The following is a 25,056-nucleotide window of genomic DNA, read 5'->3' as shown; positions in this document are numbered from 1 at the left end:
CTCAAAGTCAAAAGTGTCCCAATGAGTCATCAAATTAAAATACTCATATCTTCACATAATGTCATTATTTTCCCACGGTATAGGGAACCAAAATGAAGCTGAGATGCAGACCTTTCCGACATCTCCCTATAGCTTAGTCATATTCCCACATCTTGACACATGATATAGCAATTACATGAAAAGCTACAAACATTGGGACACTTTTTTGAGCCACTGTATGTTGTTTCAGATGCAGTCCGGCCAACGGCACCATCCATCAATGTCAGGATCGCAATGGAAGAAGGAACATGTCGCTTATTTCATCAACATGTGCGGATACCTTGTGTTATGAAATTTGTATCTAACGATGGCCGAGGGGATATATCATGTCCTATTTTTCAGTTGACAATGCAGCCCGAGCAACGATTTGGATGTTGCACCAGCGTAATGTGGTATATTCACAGAATTCACAGGATATATGTGGCCGACTGCTTCATTGGGTTGCACTGCCGATATATATCACCCATCATTCAAGTTTGCGTCAAGCTTCCAAAACACTGAATCATTCTCAATGTTAATACTTTGTATTATAGTAGCGGCAATGTGGAGCCAGAATTGAGAGACATGCTGGCACTCCATTATATGTCGCCTCTCAAACACGTCTGATTGATTTTCTACCCAGCAACTGAATCACTTGACCATACAATGGTGAATATCAATACTATCTTACATAATGCAAAATCTGGCGACATTGTGGCTCCTGAACATCTGTCACTGGTCGACCACAATCTACCTATTAGGGAACAACCACTGAGTAGAAATTTACTATTGTCTTGAACAATTAAAACGTCCAAGGCATCTCTTTTCATCTTCCATCTCTATCACACAATATTTCAACACATCTATTCTTAACACTCATCCATGACTCTATTCTTACCAACGAAGTTGATAGAACCCGGTTGTGAATCATGTGTGGCCAAGAACGAACCATGCCATGCATATAATTCTGCATCACCATGTGAAAGATGCTCCAAATGGTGTTCGTTGTTGCCAGGTAAGTAATCGCTGCATTTGAGATCCCATCCGCTAAAACTTATCGCAAATTGTAGGCCCTAAGCCACGAATTATGAATGTCATGAGGGCGATTGCCCGGAGACGTCCAGGCTGCGAATACTGCAGAAGCAGGAAGTTAATTTGTTGTTCCATGTTGGGGGAAGGGTGCATAGCCTGCACGAATCGTTGCAGCAATGGTAAGTCTTCATTTCCTTATATTTATATTCTACACTGACAAATGACTCAGTTGTAAAAGAGGTTGAAGATCCAGAATCTCCTGACGTGTCTGATCCTGAGTCTCAATCCTCTGACTCAGAGTCTCAGTCCTCTGACTCCTCTGACGACATTATCGTTTTGGATAAACAGCCATCTGGCTGGGTCGACAAGCTGCTCGACCAGAAGGCACGGGCGAGCCTTGAAGCCGAGTTGAAGGACCTCGAGCGGCATCTGGCCGAAATGGAGGACATGCACCGCAGGGCTGACAAAGCCTGCATGGAATTGGAGCATGAGTTAAATCATCTGAAAGGATGCCTTGTCGACTAGTAGATACATTAAGTCATGCTCATAACTAGATAAAATGCTTAATGTGACCTGAGACCTCATAGACTCCCTTGTGCACCTAGGGCAAATATAATTTCGGTCGCACGGCAAGATCAATTATATATATGCATGCAATCAACACTATGGGTGTATGGTTACACCTTCACTGATGAAAATGTCTTAAAACATTAAAATAACAAAGGGTCGATGATATGTCATCAGCTCCAGATGCATGTGTCGGCTGAATATCTCTCAGCCAGGTGACTGGCAGTCCGCTTCAGCAGGAATTGCCAGCAAATTTATATTTAGCATGACATTGGGACTCCTGGATGAAGTGCCAGCAGAAATTATCTCGGCCGACAACCAGACAGTCTACTTGATCTTGAATCAATGCCAGGTCCACATCCACATTTGAATTTCACCATAAATTATTTACCCACACTGATGAATCAAGACAATCATTCATTTTGCTCTACCACGACGATCCCTCAGTCAAATCACTGAACATTCGAAGATGCAGCCATTCCCATTCTACACAGTGAGAGACCCTGGTTGTGACTCCTGCGTGGCCGATGGCACGCAATGCCAGGAATATCTGGCCAGACATGCATGTCAACAATGCGAGCAGCGTTTTTCTCTCCTAACAGGTACCCATGTTATTTGAGTATGCTACAACTTTGCTAATATTGTGCAACGGTTCAGGAAAACAAACATTGCTGAATATACAAATGAGTGCTGTTGCACACCAGCACCCAGGGTGTTCTCGTTGCATTGCCATGAAGCAAGATTGCGTGGGTCAGCCGGACAAAGCTTGTGTTGCCTGCCAGGAGCAGTGCAGCAATTGTATGTTTCTTTACTTAATCCTAGCCATTCTTAATATACTCAAAGCGATATATCACAGTTGTCCAAGATGAAGATCCTCCGCATTCACATGGAGATTTATTGGATTCTTCGAGCGATGTCATACTGCTATGCAAACGGCCGAACAAGTGGGATGTCAGCGCGAGAAAGAAGAGGAAGATTGATGAGGAGAAGAGGCGATCCTTGAAGGTGGATGTCAGAAATGTGGAGCAGCGTCTGGAAAGCATGAGGGATGTTAGAAAGAATGCACATCTCAGGTGCGAAGAACTCAGGCAACAGATGCAATGCATCAAAAGGCGTCTAGGGAATGAGTAGTTGTAGCGCTTTAAATATATTGCACACCTAGATATGATCAACAATCTCATGAATTTTACCTAAATCTTCTACTTTCCAGATAATTAAAAATGCCATGATGCCATTTTATACATCGGCCGGCAACTGGATGATTGTGAGTGATTCAGCCAATGCCTTACACCAATACCGAAATCTTGCACGGAACACGCTTGGTCAATTCAACCGCAATATCAGCTCTTCATATCACATATGCGGGTGAGCTCTCAGAAAACCGACGGTGCATTGGAATATTGCGCTAATATGTACGTAATAATGTTTGAGTTACAATACAAGATGATTCAGCTGAGATACACTTGTATTCACGCCACATTCCAGTTCCACATCAATATTGTCATTTTTTTTAACAAACATGGTCCTGAGGAGCGAGAATGCCTGCATAGGTTTGGACCACATCGGTGTGTGCATTATTGCAATCATTACAAGCTGTAGTGACAACATATTTCATGTGATCTAGCATGTGTTCCACAGGCAATTGAACCATTACAGAGTTCACAAGTCACAATGACTCAAACTCGGTCGCACACTTCGACAAATAATCCCTCTCAGCAGGCTCAATCTGCACCTCAGATTCGGGTGGAAGTGGATATGACATCCTCGGAATCTGAACGCCGGAGATATCATGACATCGGCTGTCATTTTTGGCCTAAGGTATTGTTCATGATAATATACCAATCCAATGCGTAAATTGACGACAAACAGCATGCAGAACATAATCGATCACGTGTGCACTCCAATGTGATTTCAGCTGGAGCCCAGCAGGACGCTTCCAGTGAACGAGGACAACATAGTTTGCGTAATTCTCAACAAGCAAAGGCACAGGTCACCTCCTGCAGTCCGTCAGCTCCTGCTACCCATAGCCAGCATGTCACTTGGCCATTGGTTCGACGAACGGCTTCAGTGACCAGCACTGAGTCAGATGGTGCTGAGAAGTTCTATTGCATTCGTCGTGGTTGGCGCACTGGAGTCTTTACATCTAGGTATGATTTGCATGATTCTTGTGACAATGATTCTGACTCGTCCTGGTCCCAATTCCATCAGACTTGCTGCACAATTGTTTGCGTCAGGCGTTAAAGGAGGGAATTGGAAATCTTTCCGAACCAAGTGAGAGGCAGTATATGATTACACTCATTCAAAGGTACCAAAATAGTCTTGCTTTGAGTTGAACAGCGCTATATATCTAGATAAATGATCATTTATGACTCTTGGCTCATTATTTGGACCTGCAGGGCTGTAGACCATTCTTGGTTACAACATAATATATCTATGAGGCATTGACAGCGGTTTCATGAAAGGTGAGTAACGCACAGGAGTTGTGATATTGTAATATGGACTATTACTGTGTATTTTGGAACATCAAGTTCTTCAAACCTGGCCCTCATTCACCTGCCTCGGCCGTCAATGCTTTCATCTTCTGGAAGGATGCTTCAGCATGATCATGTAATCGCTGGTACATGTATGCCTGCCGGCCGGCGTAGCAAAAGTGTCCCTCTCGCTGAGTCTCCTGGGAGTATCAGCCGCGAGCCAACCACATTGCACTTTTGTGATTGAAAAAACACAGAGTCCATGCCATCTCATGCTCCACGAGAATAAACTCTTCTGTCCAGCGATCTCACAAGGCTTTTGCTCAAAGCCAGTGAACCCTGTAAACTACACAACATGTTTATTGGCTCAACCATCATATTTTTAGATGAGAAACAGCTTACATTCATTCATCCAATCGCTGCTCGTAGAATCGCCTTCAACATCAAGTGACCAAAACCAAGGCAAAGTATCATTCCTTTGCCTTCTGGCATTTGGGTCTGCAATGGCAGTCATAACTTTGAAATGTTCTTTTAGTAGCGGCCAGTATTTTATAAGAAGTTCATCTGCTCCAAGCTCCTGTAGTTGTGTCCTGCATTTTGCATAAATGCTAGCATTAAGCCTAACTGCCCCATCGACAGATCGGACTTGGGCCCATGCCCGAGTTGACCGAGCTTGTTATTTGGCAGGTCGTACTGTTGTCCGTAGTAGGATTGCCTTGTCAGCTAAGCATATCCTTATATGTTGCAATGCATCATTGGCCTGGCCTTCTCTGAGTGTAATCTCTTGGTCGATCAAATCATCGATGCCCAGCTCTGCGCATCATTGAATCCCAATATTAGACGGCAATGGAATAACAGTAGTCTCTGGGTGATACCCAATAGACACAGCCTGGCCGATTGGACCATCATTCAGTTCACTATCAGAATCATCAGAGGGTGCATGGTCAACGATAAATCCAATGTCCATGGAGACCATGTCCCCATCATCATATCCTCGGCCAATGAATGCTGCACCAGCCTCCACCCATCTCTCGATATCGCCCTGCAATTTGTCCTGGCGACGAGCAAGTTCTAATTTTTGAGTATCCGTTGGCCGTCGGCCAAGCTTTCATAAATCAATGACCAATCCGATCTGAATCTCCTCGAGGGTCATTCCATTTGCAAGCCATGTGGCAACTCCTCTACGAGATGTAGGCACTTGTTGCCGATTCTGTGAACTTAATAAGTCCAGCTCTTGCTGCTTCCTGGTCGGAGCTGTGGCTGACCTCATTAGACAAACTTTTAGAAGATAATGATGACTTGCCTTTATCTAATTGTACCTCATATATATCCATGGATTTTGGATCATGCAGGCGGCTCGCTTGTGCATGAGCCTCCTGCTCTGCCCATTGCAAAACTAAGGCTGGATCAGCGGTGGCATTCAGCTTTTCAAAGGCCTCATTAAACTCTATGCGACCGGTCATCGCTTGCCTGTATTTCCGGCACAAAAATTTGCCTATCAGTATGAAGCTACCCATTAATCATCATATGAGCAACATAAAAAAACACGTACTCATCCGGATCATTTTAATGAAATTAGAATCGTTCATTTGATAGTCCAAACACTCTTTTCTGTGCAGAGTTGACATTCCGTGGGCCAATGGTGAAACAATGTTCAAGGCTGACCAAAGTGTTTCCATGATCTCTCCATCTATCCTAGCAGTGCCCGGGATAAAATTTGAGGCATAACGTACAAAACAGCAGTCTTGATGCCCATGAACATGCCATAGGCCGATCCCTGGTGCTATGTCAAGATTCCATGGCAAGTGTAGATAGGGGCTTTTGGCCACTCGGCTGCCGAGGTTTTTATTGTATTGACAGTTAATATCATAGAAGGTCAGAGCACGTGTGATTCCAGAAGTGTTGTGACTCAATACTTGGCATAGAGCATAATCCATATTCATGTACCTGGGATAGATGCAATGTGACATGTGATAACCAGCAATGCGTTGATATCACCCACCTTTCGCCCTTTTGGAAATCCACCATAGAGTGAGGAACGAAGCAACCGTGCCTAGCGCAGGCACATCCACCAATTCCAGTGGCTTCAAGTCTATGCCTCGACACATTAGCAAGATTGACTGCTTTGTGATTGTTACAGTCTGATCATTCCAGGTGGTCCTTAGCCTGGTCAAGATGCAGCTTGTATCGGTCTTTGCCAACCATAAAGCCATGACCATCCATCAACCAAACTTCGTTGTTGGGATTTGCCATGTGCAAATGCTTGGCCTTAAAATTCCCATCCATGACCAGCGACCAAGTATACAACCAATTAGCGTTAGGATCTCGGTCGGCCGTATCTGCGTCTGGGAGAGTCATATTAATACCAGGCTGTGGGCATGCTGGGCAGAATAGGGCCAGTTCTCCTGGTTTTGGTTTACGTGCTTCATGCCCAAAGCCATTCCGCTTCAGGCATTTTAGTTGGCGCCATTGTCTAGAAACTCTCATCAACTCCCGATAGCGGTCCTAAATATATCTGTGAGTATTCCTATAATGTGCGAAATGGTATAAAGTGTAGACTGATGAAGCATTCTGACTCACAGGGACAATATGGGGAAAAACGCTGGAGGTCATTCGTCTTAACTTGCTAAAATGGTTCATGGCCGACGTCCCACATTCCAGATTATCAAGGAGGTAGTTGTCAAGCCCAGAAAATGTAAAGGCTGTCTTCAGGTGGGTGAATGTGGCTGGGAACATTCCCATCTGAAAGAGCTGCCTGTCTGGGCTAAGAGAATTGTGGCATTGACAATATCTCAAGATGAGCGAGTGAACCCCAGTCTTGTCTACTATTGTCGTGGCCTTCTTGTCACTGACCCATGTTGTCACAGTCTCTGGAGGAATGTCGTCTGGGTCAATATAATCATCGGTCTCAATCCAGTCAAAGACATCACCATTGAGAATGTCCAGATCACTCGGGCATGGTTCGCCACCATGGCCGAGATAAAATTCTAGGCCAGCCTTCGTTAGGGAGGACTCCTCAAAGTATGTCCCATTCCATTGAGAAATTTTATGAAATGGCAATCTTCTGTGCTCGGTACGGCAGCAGTTGGAGCAATACAAAGGTTTCCCTAAGCAGCAATGACATCTGAAGACTCCAGGCTGTGTACAGGTTACACATGCCCGGCCTACAGGCGGTGCTTCTCGTTCCAGCAGTAGCATGAGATACTCCTCAGTTCTGAGTTGCCATTGCCGAAGATAGTCATTCTGGCTCTTCACTCGCACATGAGGATGTCATGCAGAAATAGATTTTGTTGTGTTCTTACCAGGGACTTTGGCAATGCTGGAGGAGACACAGCCATATCGCCTATATCATGTTGTGCATCTCCGTCGTTGTATAACATCCTTTGTGATTGACGTGATGTTGATTTACTTGGAGATTGCTGATTTTGTCGAGCACGTTGGTTGCATGCCATGTCAACCCACCGGCCTTTGTCTCCTCTGTTAGTAGGTTTACCCTTCCATACTACAACCCTAATACTCTTCTGCGGTGTCCATTCCCTCACAGTCGATTTACCCATTTCTAGGATAAAAGAGATGAAGATGACAGCCTACTCAAGAAAATTTCAATGTTTGTTATGTCAATAGTATTATTTAGGTGCTATTGCAGTACATAATGATACACCAACAGGTCAAATTTAATTTCGCAACAATATTTGACTTGCTATTATTACAGATGACTTGCACAACCACAACGACCACCTTCACCTGTCACATCATTTATAGTGTTCTTACCAATGGTTTGCATCCGGACACCAACTAACACCATACATCACATACCTTTGAACGAGTTTGAAGTGCTTGCCCTTGAAACTCACCTGGATGACTGGAACATTGCTAAAGGAGTAGTGCACAAAAAAGTGCTGATTGATGCAGCGAAGCATGCTCATCCCCTCGCACCTCGGATGAACCAAGGGGCATTGAAATATCATAAATGGGTGTGTTTCTCGGCTCTTGCAAATTGTAGTCATCTTACAAGATATCAATGGCAGCTATATCACAAGTGGTTTTGTTACAACGAGGCTGGCCGAAAACGGGCAACAAAGATGGTTCTGCGAAGACCTGTGACAACGGGCATGGTCACAAAGAGCAGCAGCTTCAAGCAGATCTCAAAGAGCATATTGAAAGATGAAGATGGAACAATTGGTGAAATTATGAAAGGTCTAAATTTAAATGATGAGTCTGAGGGAGATGATGATAAGAGAGGTAGAGCGGCCGAAGTCTATTGAGTGCTAGCGGCTGGATGTCAATGAAGGTCATGCAATTTATGCATGTGTTGCAGAATTTGGTGAATAATGATATTTTTATGAACTTGTCAACAAGCAGACATTTCAGTAGCGTATATCAGAAATGTGACATACTCAGGTCATGACAGAGGACTGATATATGTTGGATAATCACTTGTTAAACCTGCATCAAATCAAACCTTGATTACCTGTCAACATCTCTAGATCGCATACAATTTGCATTGCAACATGGCTCAGCAGAAGACTCAGACGGGTGACGACAAGCAAATGTCATTGAATGAGAATGAGCAGTTGGCCCTGCAATCGCACCTAGAACAATGGAACTCTTGTAAAGGTGGAGAGCGCCACGCAGTGTTGAATACTGCAGTTAAGGAGGCACGTCTTCTTGCCCCAAAGATGGATAAGGATGCGTTAAAACATCGCAAATATGTATGTCACTTGGCCATTGTTGCTCATAATATTCTCAGTGAACCTGTATGCCAGATATACAAGCAATGGTTCTATAACCATGGACAACGCAAGCAGCGCATTAAGAGGCATCTCATCAAGTATGGCCAAAAATGGACAGTTCAGGAAATCATCAAACAAGAACGAAAAGCCGAAGTAAAGAGCATCATCGAGGAGCAAACGGGAGTGAAGCCTGGGGAAAAGGGAATGATGAAACACTATCAACGTATTGTGACGGAAATAATGCAAGGACTTACATCAGATGAGTTGCAGGAGGCCGAGGCTACTGCATTGGCATGGAGTCAAGAAGGCCCACCGGCTGATATACAAGCCAATATCACAAAGACGAAAGGTGAATCACTCATCAAACATTTCGCAAAGGAGATGTACAGGCAAGCTGGAATGAGACTATTTGTGATATCTGCATGGAAGGCACCGGATGGTAAGCTCGTGATCGGAGGGTAAGATCTATGTTTCACGTTCGGCCACATATAAAATGATTCTGATTGTACACAGGCATGATCTCAATGATGAGCTTGGTGGCAGTGAACAATTCATGGATTCCAAAGATTGGGAGGTCATCCTGGAGGAATGAAATCCATATGTGGAGGAACAGTTTAGTTGGTAATCAGATTTTTGTTGTGAGCCCTGCTGACTGTAACTTACCAGATATGCAGGAGGGGAACGGCAATCAAGTGATCGGCAAAAAGAAATGGCAGGCAAGACAGCTGTTCGACTTTGAACTGAATGACGCGGGCATGCCAACTATTCCTGCCTATGAAGACTTGGACCTTCAATCAACAAAAGACCTTATTCATGACTTTATCACAGTCCATTACCGTGAGCTACATTTAGAATGTCTGTGCGCAGGACTGACAGTTTCAACAGGAGATTGTTGCCAGAAGCTGACGGTGGCGGTTCCATGGGCAACTATCCTATCACGGCAAGAAGACTTTATTGAGACCACGTACCTACCTGAGGGAACCAGGATTAAGGATCCATCAAAGTTGAAGAAGGCCGACGCCCAGATTCTCCTTCAATTCTGGTTAAAGCGCCAGGCACAGTCGGCCGAAACCACATTTGCATTCAAGGCTTGGGTAGACTCAGACGGAAATACACTTCCCCCTGTTAAAAAAAAGATACAGCCATCAAACTGTGGAGCTGGAGATCGTCGGCCATCCCGGAAGTCTAGGAAACCTCCAGTCGGAGCAAGGACAACTGGAAGCAAGAATTCCGATAATGATTCTAGTGAGGATGATGGTTGTGAGCCTGGTGCTGCTCCACGACAGAAGTCAAAACGTCTGGCAAACCTGAGAGCCAAGAACCGAATACCTATCGCCTTTTCGCCTAGCACCACAGAGGACCAAATGATGATGATGGAGTGGAGAATAATGGTCTGGCAAAGGTTGCCTCAAATTTGGATGGAGAGGAGACAGAGTCTGATTATTTGACACCACCAAGGCCATTGAAGAATGCCCGATTCAGGAAAGATGCAGCAACCGAGACTACGACAGCAACAAAGGAGATGCTCCTATGCCTTTGCTTCTGACAATCAATATGACAATAGGCCAGTTGAAGAAGATCAGTCACCTGAAATTAGTCAAGGCGACCAAATTTGCTTATGTGTCAAACAAGCTTGATGAAGAGAACACATTAAATGGCCGAAACCCATCCAATGCTGTTGAGGGCATGGTCGGTGTATCAACTAAAAATGCAGCATTTGCATTGCCCTGACCACGTCCTCGGCCTGGGCCGGCCGGAAAATCCAAGCAACACATTCAGAGGAACAACCTACAGGATGCTTCAAAGACCAATTTAGCTATGGCCGTCACTAGGAAAGAACCACAGAACAATGAATTCTTGACACCACCTCCAATGTTGACAGGTCGGCTACCACCAAGGCGAGAACATCCAGAGCAGTCAAAGGTATCAAGCATCATTCCAGCCAAGGTTACTATGCATGACCAATCCCCAACGGTTGGATTGGTAAATCTGGCTCCACAGGATTTGGCCACAAATAAGCCCAGGCCAAGACCTTGGCCAGCCGGAAAGATGGTCAGAGATCAACCAAATTGAGCGCAACTGGGCAATGCCTGCCGTCTTCAGTCTGTCCCAGGTAAACGTGTCCTGCTCAATCACTTTGTTGATAATACTGGTGGATCAACCGTGAGGACGGGTGAAGGACAAGTTGGCCCAACAGATGACAAGCCACTTATCTTGCAGAGGACTGGAATGGGTTCAGAAGAGATATCTGAAGCAATGTTCACAACAGCCAAATGTGAAGACCAACGACTGACCGACAACACTTGTGAAGAACCACATGCAGCTGTTTCCAGAAACGGCCATGCAGAGGAATATCGGCCAGGAGGAAATTGTAAAGATGGGATGAAGGGTAGGCAAAAGGATGCAGGTGGTAAATGGTGGGCGGTCGATCAATTGCCTGAACCACCAAAGAAACGAGCAGTGAGGGTAAGGAAGTTGCCCGCGAGGTATGCAGACTATGAATAGCATTGCAGTAACGCCAGTGGCTCAGATGCTGTTTGTTGACTGGTTTTAATTCATTATATGTTATATCACAATATACCACGTTGTTATTCAATCCTGCTGTGAATGTTTTCTGCGTGGATCACTGGTGCTCAGATAATTGTTGGTGGTATTCTTTGGCTGGTAGCCACTCGCTGTTGTTCGCAACAATCCTTGTGATCTCAATTTAGCTCATGGCACAACTGTCAATTGTCCTTCGAAACTCAGCCGACCATATACAACTGCTTGGTTGGCTTCGGCCATACATTTGCCAGCACCCATCTATTTCAGCAAAATTGATCATAACATACACAAAATGACGATCTTACAGCAATATATGTCACGTTGTTATGTTGGAGTCACTATACATTCACATTTGAGAACTAATCTACAGTAATTCTACATGTAACACTATGATTGTCTTCCTATTCTATTGGTGCGTAGATACTTGTTGATCAGAATCTGAGCGGCCTGGGAAATTTTCACCCACTGTCAAACCTTTAACAAGCTCAGAAAGACCTCCTGTCAATGGTTCTTGCACTGCAGCCATCCCAGGTGTCACAGATGCTCCAAACAAATGAGAGGTGATGGATTGGACCTCAGGAGAATGTACTAGAGTTTGTGTGACTTGTGACTCCGATCCATCAGTTCCTCCCGCAATGACATCCTGCTGTGCTAGGAGGTCGGCCTCCCATTGCCTCTCTGGTGACACCATCTCGCCTGCCACTCCCATAATCGCTGATATTGAGTCCCCTGGCATTGCCGATGGTCCTGGTTCTGGCCAGTTTTGCAATTGATGAGATAGGCTGCCGAAAATTACACTATTGATGATCTCATCAGTCACCTGCTGCCAACCGCCGGCCGGTGGTAAGGTGATATCTGATCGAGATGATGTGGGTGCAGGAAACATTGGATTGTCAGGAATGTGTGCATGACATAAGCCCTCGTAGACAACAACCAATGTTGCCAGAGCCATGTCACTTCAGTTAGCTGTTGTTGACTAACATTGAGTGATGCACGTGTGGTGTCCAATTCAATTTTTTGAAGACGGGTGGCTTGATCCAACAAAGCTACCTGTTGTTCTAACCGAGCGATTCTCTGCTATGCCATCCAGTGGGCATTCATTTTGGCTGTCCAATCCATATTTGCTGTCGCATCCACTTCGGCCATCCCGTCAACTATGGTAGTCCCAGCAACTTCACTGGTTGCAGCAACTTCGCATGTCATGCGAGCCTCTGCAGTCGTGTTCTCCATGACCTGATCATGGTCGGGCAGAGACACAGTTTGATTGACAGGCGTGTAAGGCATCGGCATGGTGTTGCCCTCAGCGATCGTGAACGCATTGTCGGCTGTCTTTGACGTGAGACAGTCCGTCACACAGGGAGATAACTCTAGAGTATCTAGCAGGCATTAGTTAGCACATATCATTAGTTCTGAACACAAATTGTACCTACCTGTTGGACCAGCAGCAGATGACGAACCAAGAGGTGTAGGTGCATCCATGAGTGCTGAGGCATGTGTGTGTGCACTCGTTGTAGTCGATTTGGTTGTTTTCGCATTGGACGTTGACCGAGTAACACATTTCCCAGCTATCTCTGGCTGGCTAGTGGTGTTGGCGGGCTTGCTGCCAGCATTATCTATGAGTGGCCTGCATTTGAGCTTGCTCTTGTGGCAGCATGTGCATGTGCTAATTGGTTTTTTGCTGCGTTTGCCGATACCAGGGAGACAAGGAACTTCTGCCTGCAAGCACCCAGCACAATCCCAAGCGCGTTTCGGCAGTTGAGAACTGGTCGATGTCTCAGATGCTTTCTTGGAACCACTCATAGCATTTTGGTTCGGTAGTGGTCAAAGATCGATGAGGAAACATTAATGAGAGAAAAAGAATTACTCACCGTCATGATAATAGTTGGAAGCACAGGTCTTCCTTTAGTATCTGTGTCTTCTGTTTCATCCTTCGCTCTTGCCTTCCCTTTAACATTCCTCACGGCCACTGTGATAACCTCTTGATCCTTCATCAACTGGTCTTCTTTGTCTTCTGTATCACTCAAGATAGCATGTGACTTAGGCATCTTGCGTTGTTTCTTCAGAGGCTGAACAGGAAGTGAAGTCGGGCTAATCGGGCGCTTTTGGCAAGTGTTTCGCAAGGTCATAGCTTGATGGGGCGTGGATATCTCAGTCTCTGTTGCGGGAAGATGGGAGGTTTGGGATGGTTGCATTATGTTGTTGGGCTTCGTCGTGGGTTCGACATCCACGTCGGCCATGCCTGCAGTTGTAAATGTGCGAGCTATGGCCGAAGAATTAGCAGTGGAAGCATGTAGCATTGCTGCCTGCGCAGCGCAGTTGGCAATGTACGCACAGGCTTTCCCATTATATGGGTGGTCGTTAATGCGGCGGTTGTCGTGTTGTATCGATCACCAGTTAATTGGCCTCAAGAAGTCGGTCTTGTTGGTGGCATCCCTGACCTCTGCTGCGATGGACAACACCATCAGCGGGATCAATATTGCCGATCGGCCATGGGCACCCATTGCAGAGGACTGTATTCATAAGATGACATCAATCACTTTAATGAATGCTGAGCTAAAACTTACAAGTTCAATGGCCAATGCAACTCCAAGCTTGCGCAGCCTTGGGTCCAGATCTTCCATCTTCAAAGCTTCAGAGATCATGCCTTGCATTTTGTCGAGTGCCACCTCAAAGGCAGCATTTGACTCTGCTTCAGAGAACATTTTCGGTAATATGTAGATATCATAGATTTGAAGTCGGCAGTGAATTGAAGAGAAGTGATGTGATGAGCAGTGATGAAATTATCGGACCGGTCGTTCACCTTAATCTTTAACTGCAGAATGATTGGATCCTCAAGCACGTGATGTTGTAGCTGTGTTGAGTGTGATATTCTTGCAGCTCTTTGTGCATCAAGATTTCGTTGATTGTTGATTTTTTGACTAACGTAGTTAGAGGCGTTTTAATTACAGAGCATACTATGAAAAATTGTGTATGATCCAAGATATCATCCGGCCATAGTTCAGATGGCAAGTTCATTCCTATCTGATATAATTTTCGGCCGACCATTGGTTGGATATTGAGTGCAATGTCTTGTTTTTATACAGGTTATGACTGCCATCTATCTAATACATATCCAGAAATTGTTACACCCCACGACCATGAGTTCATTTACCGCTGACGTGATTTCGGCTGACTTGGTCTCAATGTTACTAAATGTCGGATTTTAACAAAGCCAATGACCTTTCATCCAGTGGTAATATTGATGAATATAAGACTATTATCGAGTCAGAAGATCACATGACATTCTCGATCTCAAGTGTAAATTGTAAGTTTGATTTGATATAATGTGTTTCGGCTGACAAGAGATCTCGTCTTTGAGCATTGAAAATCCTCGTGAACTCAAAGCCGACAAGATGATATCTACCAGATGGATGGTGAAAGCTTGTGTATGCTCATCAAAGGAACAAGGTCACACAGGTCTGTTGATACGTTGTAAGGTTATACAGAGTGCTTTATTACCATCATGGAATACTTGGCTTATTTAATTATTTAACTTACAATGTGCAGAGACAAGCGGAAGAGAAAGATCAGCACTTGCACCTTGCCTTAGGAGCAGTTTCTGGTTGTTTCGACTGCATTCCGGCCAAGGGAGCCATGCATGAATTTGAGGATGAGAATTCTAAATTTCTGGTTATGCACCACGACATAATCTACGATGGTTCCAAATTCCGCCTGACGGGTATATGTTGTTTCGGTTGTATTGCGCTTGCAGGTGCCTCACATGATGATTGAAAATTTTCGAGTCATTACGCAATATGCAGCTTGTGGCTGAGCATGGCGGTTCGCCCAGATTCCGGCTGAAGGCGCATGCTTCAATTTGATGACATAATACAAGACTGTTCCAAATTCCAGCCCAAAAAGGTATGCTGAGTTTAAATACATTCATTCATGATCCTTGATAAGTCTTTCCGTTCATCTCCACCAATGACGAGCACTTCCGACAACTCATCCTGGAATGGCTCAGCCTCTACTGGCCATTGCGCAACCAGAGGCCAGAGAGCCGGAACTAACAATAATGACCCACTACCGCAATTCACACTTTGGGATGCTGCCAATGTGTTTGAGTTCGCGACATCCAGATTCGCTGCCATTCGCTGTGCTCTTGGCAAGAGCTACATGAAGCGCACACCGAAAGTCAATCAGATGCTCGGAAGGCACATCATTTGGGAAGCACAGGTGAGTTTCATTCTTGAATCTGCTGTATCCATTACATTAATCACCGGTCGAGATATTTGTCTTGCCCTTTGTTAACATCTGCATGGGCGCAAATATGCAACCCACCCTGCCATTCCTTCTGGTGCAGATTGTGGGTCTCGTGGGCAGGCAGCAGGTTGGGTTATATCACGATGAGGATATCGCCGATGCATTCCTAGCTTGCCCTGCCGAGAAGTATCCATGTTTGTGGGAAGGTCATCGGCTGGTGGATCATTACCCCTATTCCTGGTGGAATGACTGATGGGACATGAGTTTTCAGACTCCAGGCGTACAGTTGAACCTCACAGAAGTAATGGCATTCGTCAATGAACATTTTGAGCAACAAGTAAGCATTCAAATGTATTTTCAGTTTGTCGGCTGACATAGGGCAGCCGGAAGGTGCATTGCTGGCGGCTTTACCTACCACCATGAACCCTCAAGGAGGTCCGCTCAGCAGGCAGCTTCTTGCAGTTAGGGCAGCTGCAGCACGTGCCACAGATGAAGTTCGCCAATTGATTGAGGACAAGCAGATCGAGGCCGAACTCGGTGCCAAGTCTCTCGGCTGCCAAGAGGACCTCAATATCGGCCATGCTATGGAAGCTTCTCGCTGTTTGGTTTATTGTGCAAGGCAGTTGGTTACCACTCCGTAGTCATGCTTTACACGTCGGTCACCTACACATAGCAATATTACATGCAATCAATTGCATTATATCACTTGTATGTCATCTTTTAGGAAGCTTTCAATGTCGGCAATCACCCTGTGACTTATAACATTATGCAATATGTATCTAATGACGCTCCTCCAGTGTAGTTAGCCAATGAAAATCATTAATTTTTTATCTTTCGGTTTAACCATGTGGCCTCGGAATTGAGTAATGATTTGATCTAGCAATGAAATTTCGGCTATCACAATCACGGTATTGCATCGGAGTGCCCTCAGTGCTGTAAAATGCGCCCATTTACATGTTTCCTACCATTATCCTCATGGTTTGCAAAACCTGCGCACTAAAATAAAATATCCTCCCAGATATCGCCCACAGTTTTTCTGCACATATTGATATTGCTCATTCATCAACACCTCATGCATAACATCGATGTGCCCGATGACTGGGCTTTGCGCAAGGTCCATTTAGCCAGCCAGTACGTCGAGGAACAATTTTGGTCTCATGTTCATCAGTCTCCATCCATTATTCCACCCATTGATCTTGATGTCCAAATGGCGTTGAGCTGTGCACAACTGGCATCGACTTTGGCCAATGCATATATGAATACAAGTGAGTTCTCTTCATATTTAGCACTTTGGTCCTGACTAGATAGCAAATCTTGATCTCAAACGATACAGCGATGCTTGCGGGCAGCGGCCAACCGGCCGCAGTTCCACACAGGAAGCGTGCCTGTCGAAGAAGTTCCCACCTAGTAGACAGATAGTACTTGAGAAGCCCTGCGTTGTGTTAGATGCAGGTTATCGCATCATCTTTTGGTATGTGCCAGCAGCATTGTCGGTTTGGATGAAAGTGAGTGTGTCTTTTCATGCCGGTCATCCGTTAAACAGGCATTCGTCAGGATGATATCAGTGCTGCGATGCATAATGCCAATGATCTCCTGAGAGACAGTATATTCCCAGCCAATGCAAATGGTGTTTGGAGGACAGATGGGTCATATTTTCATGCGACCGAAACACGCAGTGTGTCCCCAGGCTGTATCAATGTATCTCCCTGCTGGTTTCAACAGGGCCACGAGGTTAGTCGCATCTCACAAGAGTTTACAGTTATGTCGCTGACTATGACAAGCCTTATGGCCATGCCCATGAAAACACTGACGTCAGCTTCTGTCCAGACGTGTCAGCTACTCTCAAAAGTCCCCATGGATTATCCATCATTAAGTCTATGCAACGACCTTCCCTGCTCATCTCGGCCGCATTGAGGGTCATGCACCCTAGTCTATATTGGGACTCATTGCGAACCACCATTGAGATCGGACACTGGGCTTATTCCACTGGACGAAGTGAGATGTATGATCGCATTAGGTATTGGGCGTCGGTCTTCACAGGTGCTGCTATAATGGCCAATCGATGGTCACCCGCACATTGTGATCCCCAATGCTGCCCTGAATGGTTCGATATCATGACATGCATCGGCAACTATCCAAACACCCACATGAAGCTTCCTAATCTAGGTATTGAGTTGGTATATGACTCAGGGGTGATGGTAGCGTTCTGTGGTCGGCTTGTCCAACATGAGGTAGATGTCAGGTCGGGCGACCGATGGGTGTGGGCATGGTTTATGAGAGACAGTGTGCATAATCATTTCAAGATACCACGCGGACAGCACTCAATCTATGCTCAGGAGGATTATGCAAAATACAGCAAGGTAGAAGACATTTCAGGCAGTATGTGAACGGTATGTAAACTTCATAATCCTCATTGAGCGGCCCAGCATCTCTGGCATTATTTATGTATGTTTATCTCGTTACTTTTGTGGCTCAGCCGGATATGCTTATCTACCTGACCTCATCCTGCCAGTATCATGGGCTACTGCATTATCAGTTTTCTTGGCTGGCCACCACATATACCTGTTCTATTTACCTGACTTTATCCTGCTAGTATCATGAGCTGCTGTGCATTGTCACCCTCCCAAGCTTACAGCCCGCATATACCCGTCCAATCTACCTGACTTCATCCTGCTAGTTTCATGAGCTGCTATGCATGGTCGGCCACATCTGATGCTTGATGCATATGTCGGCCAACATGTCAATTACGCCGACAGAGCATGACCGGTTATATTTAAATTCATACGTCTTTCGGCCACATCTAATGCTTGATATATCTCTCGGCCGACATCTGAATGACACTGACCGAGCATGGCCAGAGGGTTGTTTATTTTGCATGTGATTCATAGTGTACAGGTCCAGATGTGACCGATGGATGCTGGATATACTGACATGTGACTGACCAGACCTGCATCTGGACCGAAATGTGACCGATAGGTATTGTTGGTATTGGCCGAGACCTTGGGCCGAACAATCAAAATTGACCCTGGTAAATGTCAGCATCCATGGGCCGAGACATCATTCATGCTGTCTTATAGGCATGTTGGGCCAAGTCATCACCTACGATGATTATGATTTTCAGCACCCATGGGCTGACACGTCATTCATGGCATCTTAGGGACATTCTGGGCCAAGTCATCACCCACTATAATAATTACATGAGATGTATTATCATCATACTATAGGCCTACCGCTATATACTATGGGCCCAGCCAAGACTCTCGCATATTGTCAACTATGGGCCCACCCATATGTTACCTATACAATTGCCCATGGGCCCATGTGGGGTGGCCCGTATAGTATGGGTGATTGTCACATTGGGCTGACTGTGAGATACAGACTATTTCACTGAATGGGCTCAAAGGAGGGCCCACGGTAATGTACTCCCACATCTACTCTCATGTTGATGGAATAGAATTTGCTTCAATAGAAAAACAGAAGCACACATCTGCTTCACTTGTTTACTTGTGCAGTTGGAAAACTGGAAGTGTAGACCTCTGCCAAGGTGCTTGTGCGGGGTCATGGCCTGCACTAATTAGCACTTCGAGCTTGAGCTTTTACCCTCAGGCTGGTCTAGCGATACAACGGTAGCCGTAACGTGCCGTACAGATCTTTGCCCTTGCGTTCCCATGCAGGCAAGTGGTATTATACCTCAATCCAACTAGTGTGTCTGATCCCATTTCTAGGATTTTCAGTGTAGGAGTTAGCACATATTGGAGATAGAGGTATGAGCACAACAAAGAAAATATTAGTAATATGTAGAAGAATTAGTAATGTAGGGAACGAATAACCGGTAATGTCCAAAACGGACATTATTTGTCATCGACTCGTGGACCATAGACAAGTCCGCGATTACATATACACAGTCCGGGTACTTACATTTAGCGTACCTTATTATATATACTGTAGCATTATTTCGAGTAGAAATTGAGTCCAATTAATTATCTCAAAGTCTTCATTCAAATACTACACTAAAGTTTACAGGTTATGAGCCCTGCTACTACCATGGATACGACGCTCCCCAGCTCCTCATCATTATATCATATCCCCCAGCTCTCTGACGACGGAACGAACTGGATAACCTATAAGGAAAGGGCCCAAACGGTGATACGAGCATGAGGTCTGATGCGCTGAAGGTACAACAATTCAGATGGTGAGTCTGAACAATGTTGGGTCTTGCAGAACCTAGCTGCTATTCGACCCTAAAGGGTTTCTGGACCAGGCTCAAGGCTCAGAGGAGAGGAAAGATCATAGAAACTTGCTCAGCACTCAGACTCATACTGGTAACTGGTGAAAAGATTGATTGATTATGTAAGCTACAAAAGTGCCAACATAAGGTAAGGTAAAAACAGTCTCTACAAGCCCAACCAGAAATGAATCCCTACATCTCATGGGAACTTTAAATCATGACTGTCCCCAGTCATCTACCTATGCAAACCAAAGCTAAGCTAAACTTAAGAGAACTAACCTGGGGGTCCTCAAACACCTTTTGTTTCCTTGACGCGTATGCCAGGTAAACTGCGCCAGTGAGTGAGGGTCAGGCAATGCAATAAAACGATAATCCCCAGACTTTGCTTTTAGTACTGGAGGAGCAGCGATGCTAAAGTGAAAAATGCGCGATGATGGTTGCATGGATGACAATGGGGAGTAGACGGATAGAAAGAGGCGAACGAGGGCTTCGAAATGAGTATAGGGTTGACTAGGTTTGGTGAAGAACTGAGGGAGATATGAAGGAAATGGTGAAAACGCGCGAAAATAGCGAAAACAGCGAGTAGCGAGGGCGCGGGCGGGCGTATCGGAAATCTGATCGGATGGATGGAAAGCGCGGAAAAATGCGGTCAGAACGCGCCTAAGGCGATGGGCGCGCGCTCACGGGGCGACGAGATATAAAGAAAGCGCAAAAATGGAGCGAAAAAATAGGGGGGAACGCGCAAATGCGAATAGCGAGCGAATGGCTGAGCGCGCGAAGGCGCGGATATGCGCGAATGAAAGCCATGAACGAGGGCTTCAAAACGGATATAGGGTCGATGGGGTTCTGAGGCGAAATGGGCTGGTGAAAGTGCGAAAAGTGCGGAGGTGTAAGAGGGAGGAGGAGGAAGGGGTATGGTGCAGGGCAACAAGGACTGGTCCTATCAAGAAGCTGATTGGGGCAATGGACAGAGCCACTTGTGGATGGTAATTTGCCAAAAGAGCTAAATGAGACAGGCCTTAGAGCACCCAGAAAACCCTTATCTCCCCTCAACTTCTCAAAAACACCAAAAACTCGATATCTCCACAACTACTGCTCCAATTTCGATGAGCCAGAGCTCAAAATGACCGGACGGACGAGGGGAATACGACCCTAAGTTTGCGAGAGATCCGCTCGAAAAACGCGTGGGAAAAACGCTTATCAATGCGCTGGGGAGGAGGAGAAGATGCTGAAAACTGGGGATTATGGGAGAAGCTGGTAAGGAATGACTGTGGTTGGATAATAGGCGAATTTGGGGGATGATTGGAGAGCTTGGAGAGCCTAGAAACACAAGAAACCCTCGCGGTGGGCTCCAGTTGAAGGTACAACAATTCAGATGGTGAGTCTGAACAATGTTGGGTCTTGCAGAACCTAGCTGCTATTCGACCCTAAAGGGTTTCTGGACCAGGCTCAAGGCTCAGAGGAGAGGAAAGATCATAGAAACTTGCTCAGCACTCAGACTCATACTGGTAACTGGTGAAAAGATTGATTGATTATGTAAGCTACAAAAGTGCCAACATAAGGTAAGGTAAAAACAGTCTCTACAAGCCCAACCAGAAATGAATCCCTACAGCGCTATCTTGATGGTAGGACGAAGGAACCTGTACCTTTCGAGATTGACTTGCAAGGACAAGCACTGAAGCCAAATAAATCAGTAGCTACCCAAACAGAGATTGAAGAACAGGAGAAAAAGGAAGACGAGTTTCAACAGAAGGACTCACTCGTCAAGCAACACATATTTAGTACGGTCTCAGACCGACTATTGTTGTGCATCCAGAGCCTCGAATATATGGGCAGAAATATGCCGAATCCACGAAGGCAAAACAGAGATGGTGCAGATAGATCTGCAATGGAAACTCCAGGACACCAGATGCGAGGAAGGTGGAGACGTGATGGCACACTTCGGAGACCTGTTAAGGATCCGAGAATCGTTAGCAGGAATGGGAGTAAGTATAGACAAGAGAGATTACTATGCCATTATCATGGGATCATTGCCGGAATCCTACAGACCAATTCTGTCATCAATAAATGCCGCAGCACGCTGTAGAAACAACAATACTGTGAGGAACAAATGATGCTCCTGACAGTATCTAAAAATGTTGTAGATCGTGCATTGCCTAGTCTGCTATGCTTGAGATGGCAAGCGTGTTCGACCCTTAAGGGGAAGCGAGTGCAGCGAAGATCTAGAGGTACGCGCTGAAGCAGGGCGTGAGAAAGCGCAGGTGCGCGCAAGGCACGAAGGCGTGGGAACGCGCGCGTGTGCTGCGCGAAGCGCGGGAAAGCGCGCGCACATATGCGGAAACAATAGAGAGGTTAGACTTAAGTGATAATATGATGCAAGATAAGAGAAGAGTGCGAGATGTAAAGGAATAGAGTTATACTATGTTCTGCTAAGTAGTAAGTAAGTAGTAACAGGTAATTGGGAGGTAAAGTAAGTGGTAGGAAAAGTGACAGGTGAAGTAAGGTAAAAGTCAGGTGTGTAATAGTATGTACTGCTGGTGCTTATATAGCGCGCCTAAGTGCGGTCATGCGGAGCCAAAGCGCTACCGAGTAGGTATGTAGAGATATATATAAGTAAGGGTCCATGATAAAAATAAAGTGGAACAATATACAAATGAGAGAAACAGAAATATACGCACTAGAGAACTTGGAGGACAGTGGATGGGTGCTTCTGGATGGCTGGTGCTATAGGGCGCTCAAGCGTGGGAATGCGCGCGCGCGTATACATCGTGAAGTGCAGGAATGGTGCGCGCATGGCGCGCGTTGCGTGAAAAAGCTGCGCCTCATAGTGGAATACCTGCGGATAGCACACAGAGTGATGCTGCAAGTTTGTGCTATGTACTCCTAGTGTAAAGTGCCATATCACACCATGAGAGGCATGATTCTCTACAACGCATAACAAAGCAGCTGCTTACCTCGTATGAGCTGATAAACATTATCACAGAAGAATACGAACATCAGCAGATAAACAATCCCAAGACACAGAAGAAAGGAAAGAATAGTGCATTTACAGCAAGGACAAACACGCTAAGAGGACGTACCACGACGAGCATGGGTGAAGATATCACTTGCTTCAATTGTGACAGGAAGGGTCACTATAAAGCCGATTGTTGGATGAAAGGAGGCGGAAAGGAGGGACAAGGACCAAGGCAGACGAAGAAAGGCCAAAAGGAAACGGCAAACACTGCAGACAAGATCGAAAGAGCAAATTATTATGCATTCACAACGTCAGATCTAGCGAATATTGCGAAGAAGATAGACATACCAGTCGAAAAGTGCGGAGCAATTATTGACTCTGGCGCTACGTCCCATTTTTGCCCAGATAGGTCAAAGTTTGTAATGTTTGAGCCAATCGAGGCCCAAGACGTACACACCGCAGATGGATCTATTGTCAAAGCCATAGGACGAGGAGATGTTAGCATAGATCTTCCTCTGGGAGATAAGAAAACAAGCATTACACTCAAAAATGCTCTCTATACTCCAAAAATGGCTTTTACACTCATCTCGATGAATTGTATTGCAACGGCAGGATTCGCTATCCTATTCGAGGATAAACTCTGCAAAATCCTGACAGCAGCACCAAAAAGACGGACCATAGCTGCTATTCCGCAAGTCAATGGGTTATACAGTGTTGTGGATCAAAATCAGCATCAAGCACACACGGTAAAGACAAAACAAACCATTTTCAAGGCACACCGGACGTTAGGACACATGTCACAGACTGCGATACTTGACGCTGTGAAGAAAGGATTAATCCAGGGTCTAGATCTCGATATAAAATCAAAACCGGAATATTGCGAAACCTGCACACAGGCCAAAGCAATGCGTCAATCATTTCCTGAAGAATCCAGAACCAAATCTCATACCTATGGTGCATTGGTCCATACTGATCTCTGGGGACCTGCACAAACAGCAACAATAGGAGGATGTCTATATTACATCAGTTTTACTGATGATTATAGCAGGGAGACGAAGATAGAATTTCTGAAGAAGAAAAGCGACACACTTAACGCATTCAAGCAATATGAGGCTTACATCAGCCGTCAACACGGAGCGCATCTGAACAAAGTTCGTTCAGATCGAGGAGGCGAATATCTGAGCAAAGAATTTGATGAATACCTGAAAGATCAAGGAATAATGAGACAACTCACAGTACATGATTCGCCATAGCAAAATGGCGTGGCTGAACGACTCAATCGAACGCTGGTCGAACACGCACGAGCCATGCTCATCGCCAAGGACCTTCTGAAGTTCTTATGGGCCGAGGCTATTAATTATGCGGCATGGTTAAAGAATCACTTACCATCTCGTGCCATTCCTGGGCATACGTCTTTCGAATTGATGCACAAAACTAAACCAAGCTTAGCGGCAGCAAGAGAATTTGGAACCAGAGTATATGTGCACTCACCAGATCATGGAAAGCTTGAAGCCAGAGCAGAAGAAGCGTTGTTCGTGGGAGTGGACAATGAAACCAAAGGATACTGAATTTTTTGGCCGATGAAGAGATGGGTATCTATAGAACGCAATGTTAGCTTTGTCCCACCAGATGTCATCGTTCGTGACAATGTACTGGACGAGGGGGAGTATAACCAAGAAGAACAAATCAATGCACCGAAAATCGCCCAGCCCATCGCACAAACTCCCCAACTCCCCCAAACACCAAGTCAACCTCCCAAAACATCACCCCAGAGTGTACAAAAACTGCTGGATCCAATAACACCCAAGGCCACGAGAGTACGACCACCTGCAGGATACTATAAAGCCTTGAATGAAGGAGAGAGAGCTAATATAGCAACAGAAGACTCACCAGACGACACTCAAATGAATCTTTCGTATATGGCCATGGCAGCCGCGCAAAGAGAACCAACACTTAAGGAAGTGTTATGTAAGTGGACTGGACGCGGATGAATGGCAACAGGCCATAGACTATGAGATTAGTCAATTGGAGAAACTTGGAACATGGGAGAAAGTAGACGCACCAAGAGGAGCCAACATCATACCGTGTCATTTCGTCTTAGCGACGAAACGAGGACCTGATGGGGAGAAAGTCAAGCTGAGAGCACGTCTAGTTGCGAATGGTCAACGTCAAGAATACAGCATCGACTATCAAGAAACATTTGCCCCTACCTCAAATATGACAATGATTCGGACAGTATTGTCAATGGCTGCAAGAAATGATTGG

At 45.4% G+C, this 25,056-nt stretch overlaps 10 protein-coding genes across 10 annotated transcripts; 5 read left to right on the top strand and 5 right to left on the bottom strand.

The window, feature by feature from the left end:
• Nucleotides 1-1,183: 1,183 nt before the first annotated feature.
• Nucleotides 1,184-1,575, top strand: F5891DRAFT_984574 (uncharacterized protein; the record flags this gene model as incomplete). Its single annotated transcript, XM_041377473.1, has 2 exons — nt 1,184-1,229; nt 1,280-1,575. 2 exons carry the CDS (start codon nt 1,184-1,186, stop codon nt 1,573-1,575), a joined length of 342 nt encoding a protein of 113 aa, XP_041220566.1.
• A 3,333-nt stretch (nt 1,576-4,908) lies between these two features.
• Nucleotides 4,909-5,551, bottom strand: F5891DRAFT_1194653 (uncharacterized protein; the record flags this gene model as incomplete). Its single annotated transcript, XM_041367980.1, has 3 exons — nt 4,909-5,142; nt 5,212-5,298; nt 5,354-5,551. 3 exons carry the CDS (start codon nt 5,549-5,551, stop codon nt 4,909-4,911), a joined length of 519 nt encoding a protein of 172 aa, XP_041220565.1.
• Nucleotides 5,552-5,663: 112 nt separating this feature from the next.
• F5891DRAFT_1130721 (uncharacterized protein) lies at nt 5,664-6,116 on the bottom strand (the record flags this gene model as incomplete). The annotated part of the gene is made up of 3 exons (XM_041364564.1): nt 5,664-5,699; nt 5,738-6,035; nt 6,091-6,116. The coding sequence occupies 3 exons, from the start codon at nt 6,114-6,116 to the stop codon at nt 5,664-5,666; spliced, it is 360 nt and encodes a 119-aa protein (XP_041220564.1).
• Nucleotides 6,117-6,233: 117 nt separating this feature from the next.
• Nucleotides 6,234-7,645, bottom strand: F5891DRAFT_1194652 (uncharacterized protein; the record flags this gene model as incomplete). Its single annotated transcript, XM_041367979.1, has 4 exons — nt 6,234-6,593; nt 6,669-7,195; nt 7,244-7,337; nt 7,391-7,645. The coding sequence occupies 4 exons, from the start codon at nt 7,643-7,645 to the stop codon at nt 6,234-6,236; spliced, it is 1,236 nt and encodes a 411-aa protein (XP_041220563.1).
• Nucleotides 7,646-8,599: 954 nt separating this feature from the next.
• Nucleotides 8,600-10,269, top strand: F5891DRAFT_984571 (uncharacterized protein; the record flags this gene model as incomplete). The annotated part of the gene is made up of 5 exons (XM_041377472.1): nt 8,600-8,800; nt 8,855-9,260; nt 9,335-9,459; nt 9,496-9,658; nt 9,689-10,269. The coding sequence occupies 5 exons, from the start codon at nt 8,600-8,602 to the stop codon at nt 10,267-10,269; spliced, it is 1,476 nt and encodes a 491-aa protein (XP_041220562.1).
• A 370-nt stretch (nt 10,270-10,639) lies between these two features.
• Nucleotides 10,640-11,326, top strand: F5891DRAFT_984570 (uncharacterized protein; the record flags this gene model as incomplete). Its single annotated transcript, XM_041377471.1, has 2 exons — nt 10,640-10,873; nt 10,925-11,326. The coding sequence occupies 2 exons, from the start codon at nt 10,640-10,642 to the stop codon at nt 11,324-11,326; spliced, it is 636 nt and encodes a 211-aa protein (XP_041220561.1).
• Nucleotides 11,327-11,771: 445 nt separating this feature from the next.
• Nucleotides 11,772-13,662, bottom strand: F5891DRAFT_1194650 (uncharacterized protein; the record flags this gene model as incomplete). Its single annotated transcript, XM_041367978.1, has 5 exons — nt 11,772-12,284; nt 12,347-12,442; nt 12,503-12,741; nt 12,796-13,150; nt 13,234-13,662. The coding sequence occupies 5 exons, from the start codon at nt 13,660-13,662 to the stop codon at nt 11,772-11,774; spliced, it is 1,632 nt and encodes a 543-aa protein (XP_041220560.1).
• Nucleotides 13,663-13,752: 90 nt separating this feature from the next.
• On the bottom strand, nt 13,753-14,067 carry F5891DRAFT_1194649 (uncharacterized protein; the record flags this gene model as incomplete). The annotated part of the gene is made up of 2 exons (XM_041367977.1): nt 13,753-13,875; nt 13,930-14,067. The coding sequence occupies 2 exons, from the start codon at nt 14,065-14,067 to the stop codon at nt 13,753-13,755; spliced, it is 261 nt and encodes an 86-aa protein (XP_041220559.1).
• A 1,261-nt stretch (nt 14,068-15,328) lies between these two features.
• Nucleotides 15,329-16,409, top strand: F5891DRAFT_984568 (uncharacterized protein; the record flags this gene model as incomplete). Its single annotated transcript, XM_041377470.1, has 4 exons — nt 15,329-15,580; nt 15,708-15,793; nt 15,969-16,212; nt 16,332-16,409. 4 exons carry the CDS (start codon nt 15,329-15,331, stop codon nt 16,407-16,409), a joined length of 660 nt encoding a protein of 219 aa, XP_041220558.1.
• Nucleotides 16,410-16,679: 270 nt separating this feature from the next.
• F5891DRAFT_984567 (uncharacterized protein) lies at nt 16,680-17,994 on the top strand (the record flags this gene model as incomplete). The annotated part of the gene is made up of 5 exons (XM_041377469.1): nt 16,680-16,872; nt 16,916-17,112; nt 17,162-17,338; nt 17,389-17,602; nt 17,648-17,994. The coding sequence occupies 5 exons, from the start codon at nt 16,680-16,682 to the stop codon at nt 17,992-17,994; spliced, it is 1,128 nt and encodes a 375-aa protein (XP_041220557.1).
• Nucleotides 17,995-25,056: the final 7,062 nt, after the last annotated feature.

Source organism: Suillus fuscotomentosus (assembly GCF_016647785.1).
Source record: "Suillus fuscotomentosus strain FC203 chromosome Unknown F5891scaffold_72, whole genome shotgun sequence".
Taxonomy (NCBI): Eukaryota; Fungi; Basidiomycota; class Agaricomycetes; order Boletales; family Suillaceae; genus Suillus; species Suillus fuscotomentosus.
Note: the sequence above shows the minus strand (reverse complement) of the source record. Positions and strands in the feature narration are given on the sequence as shown.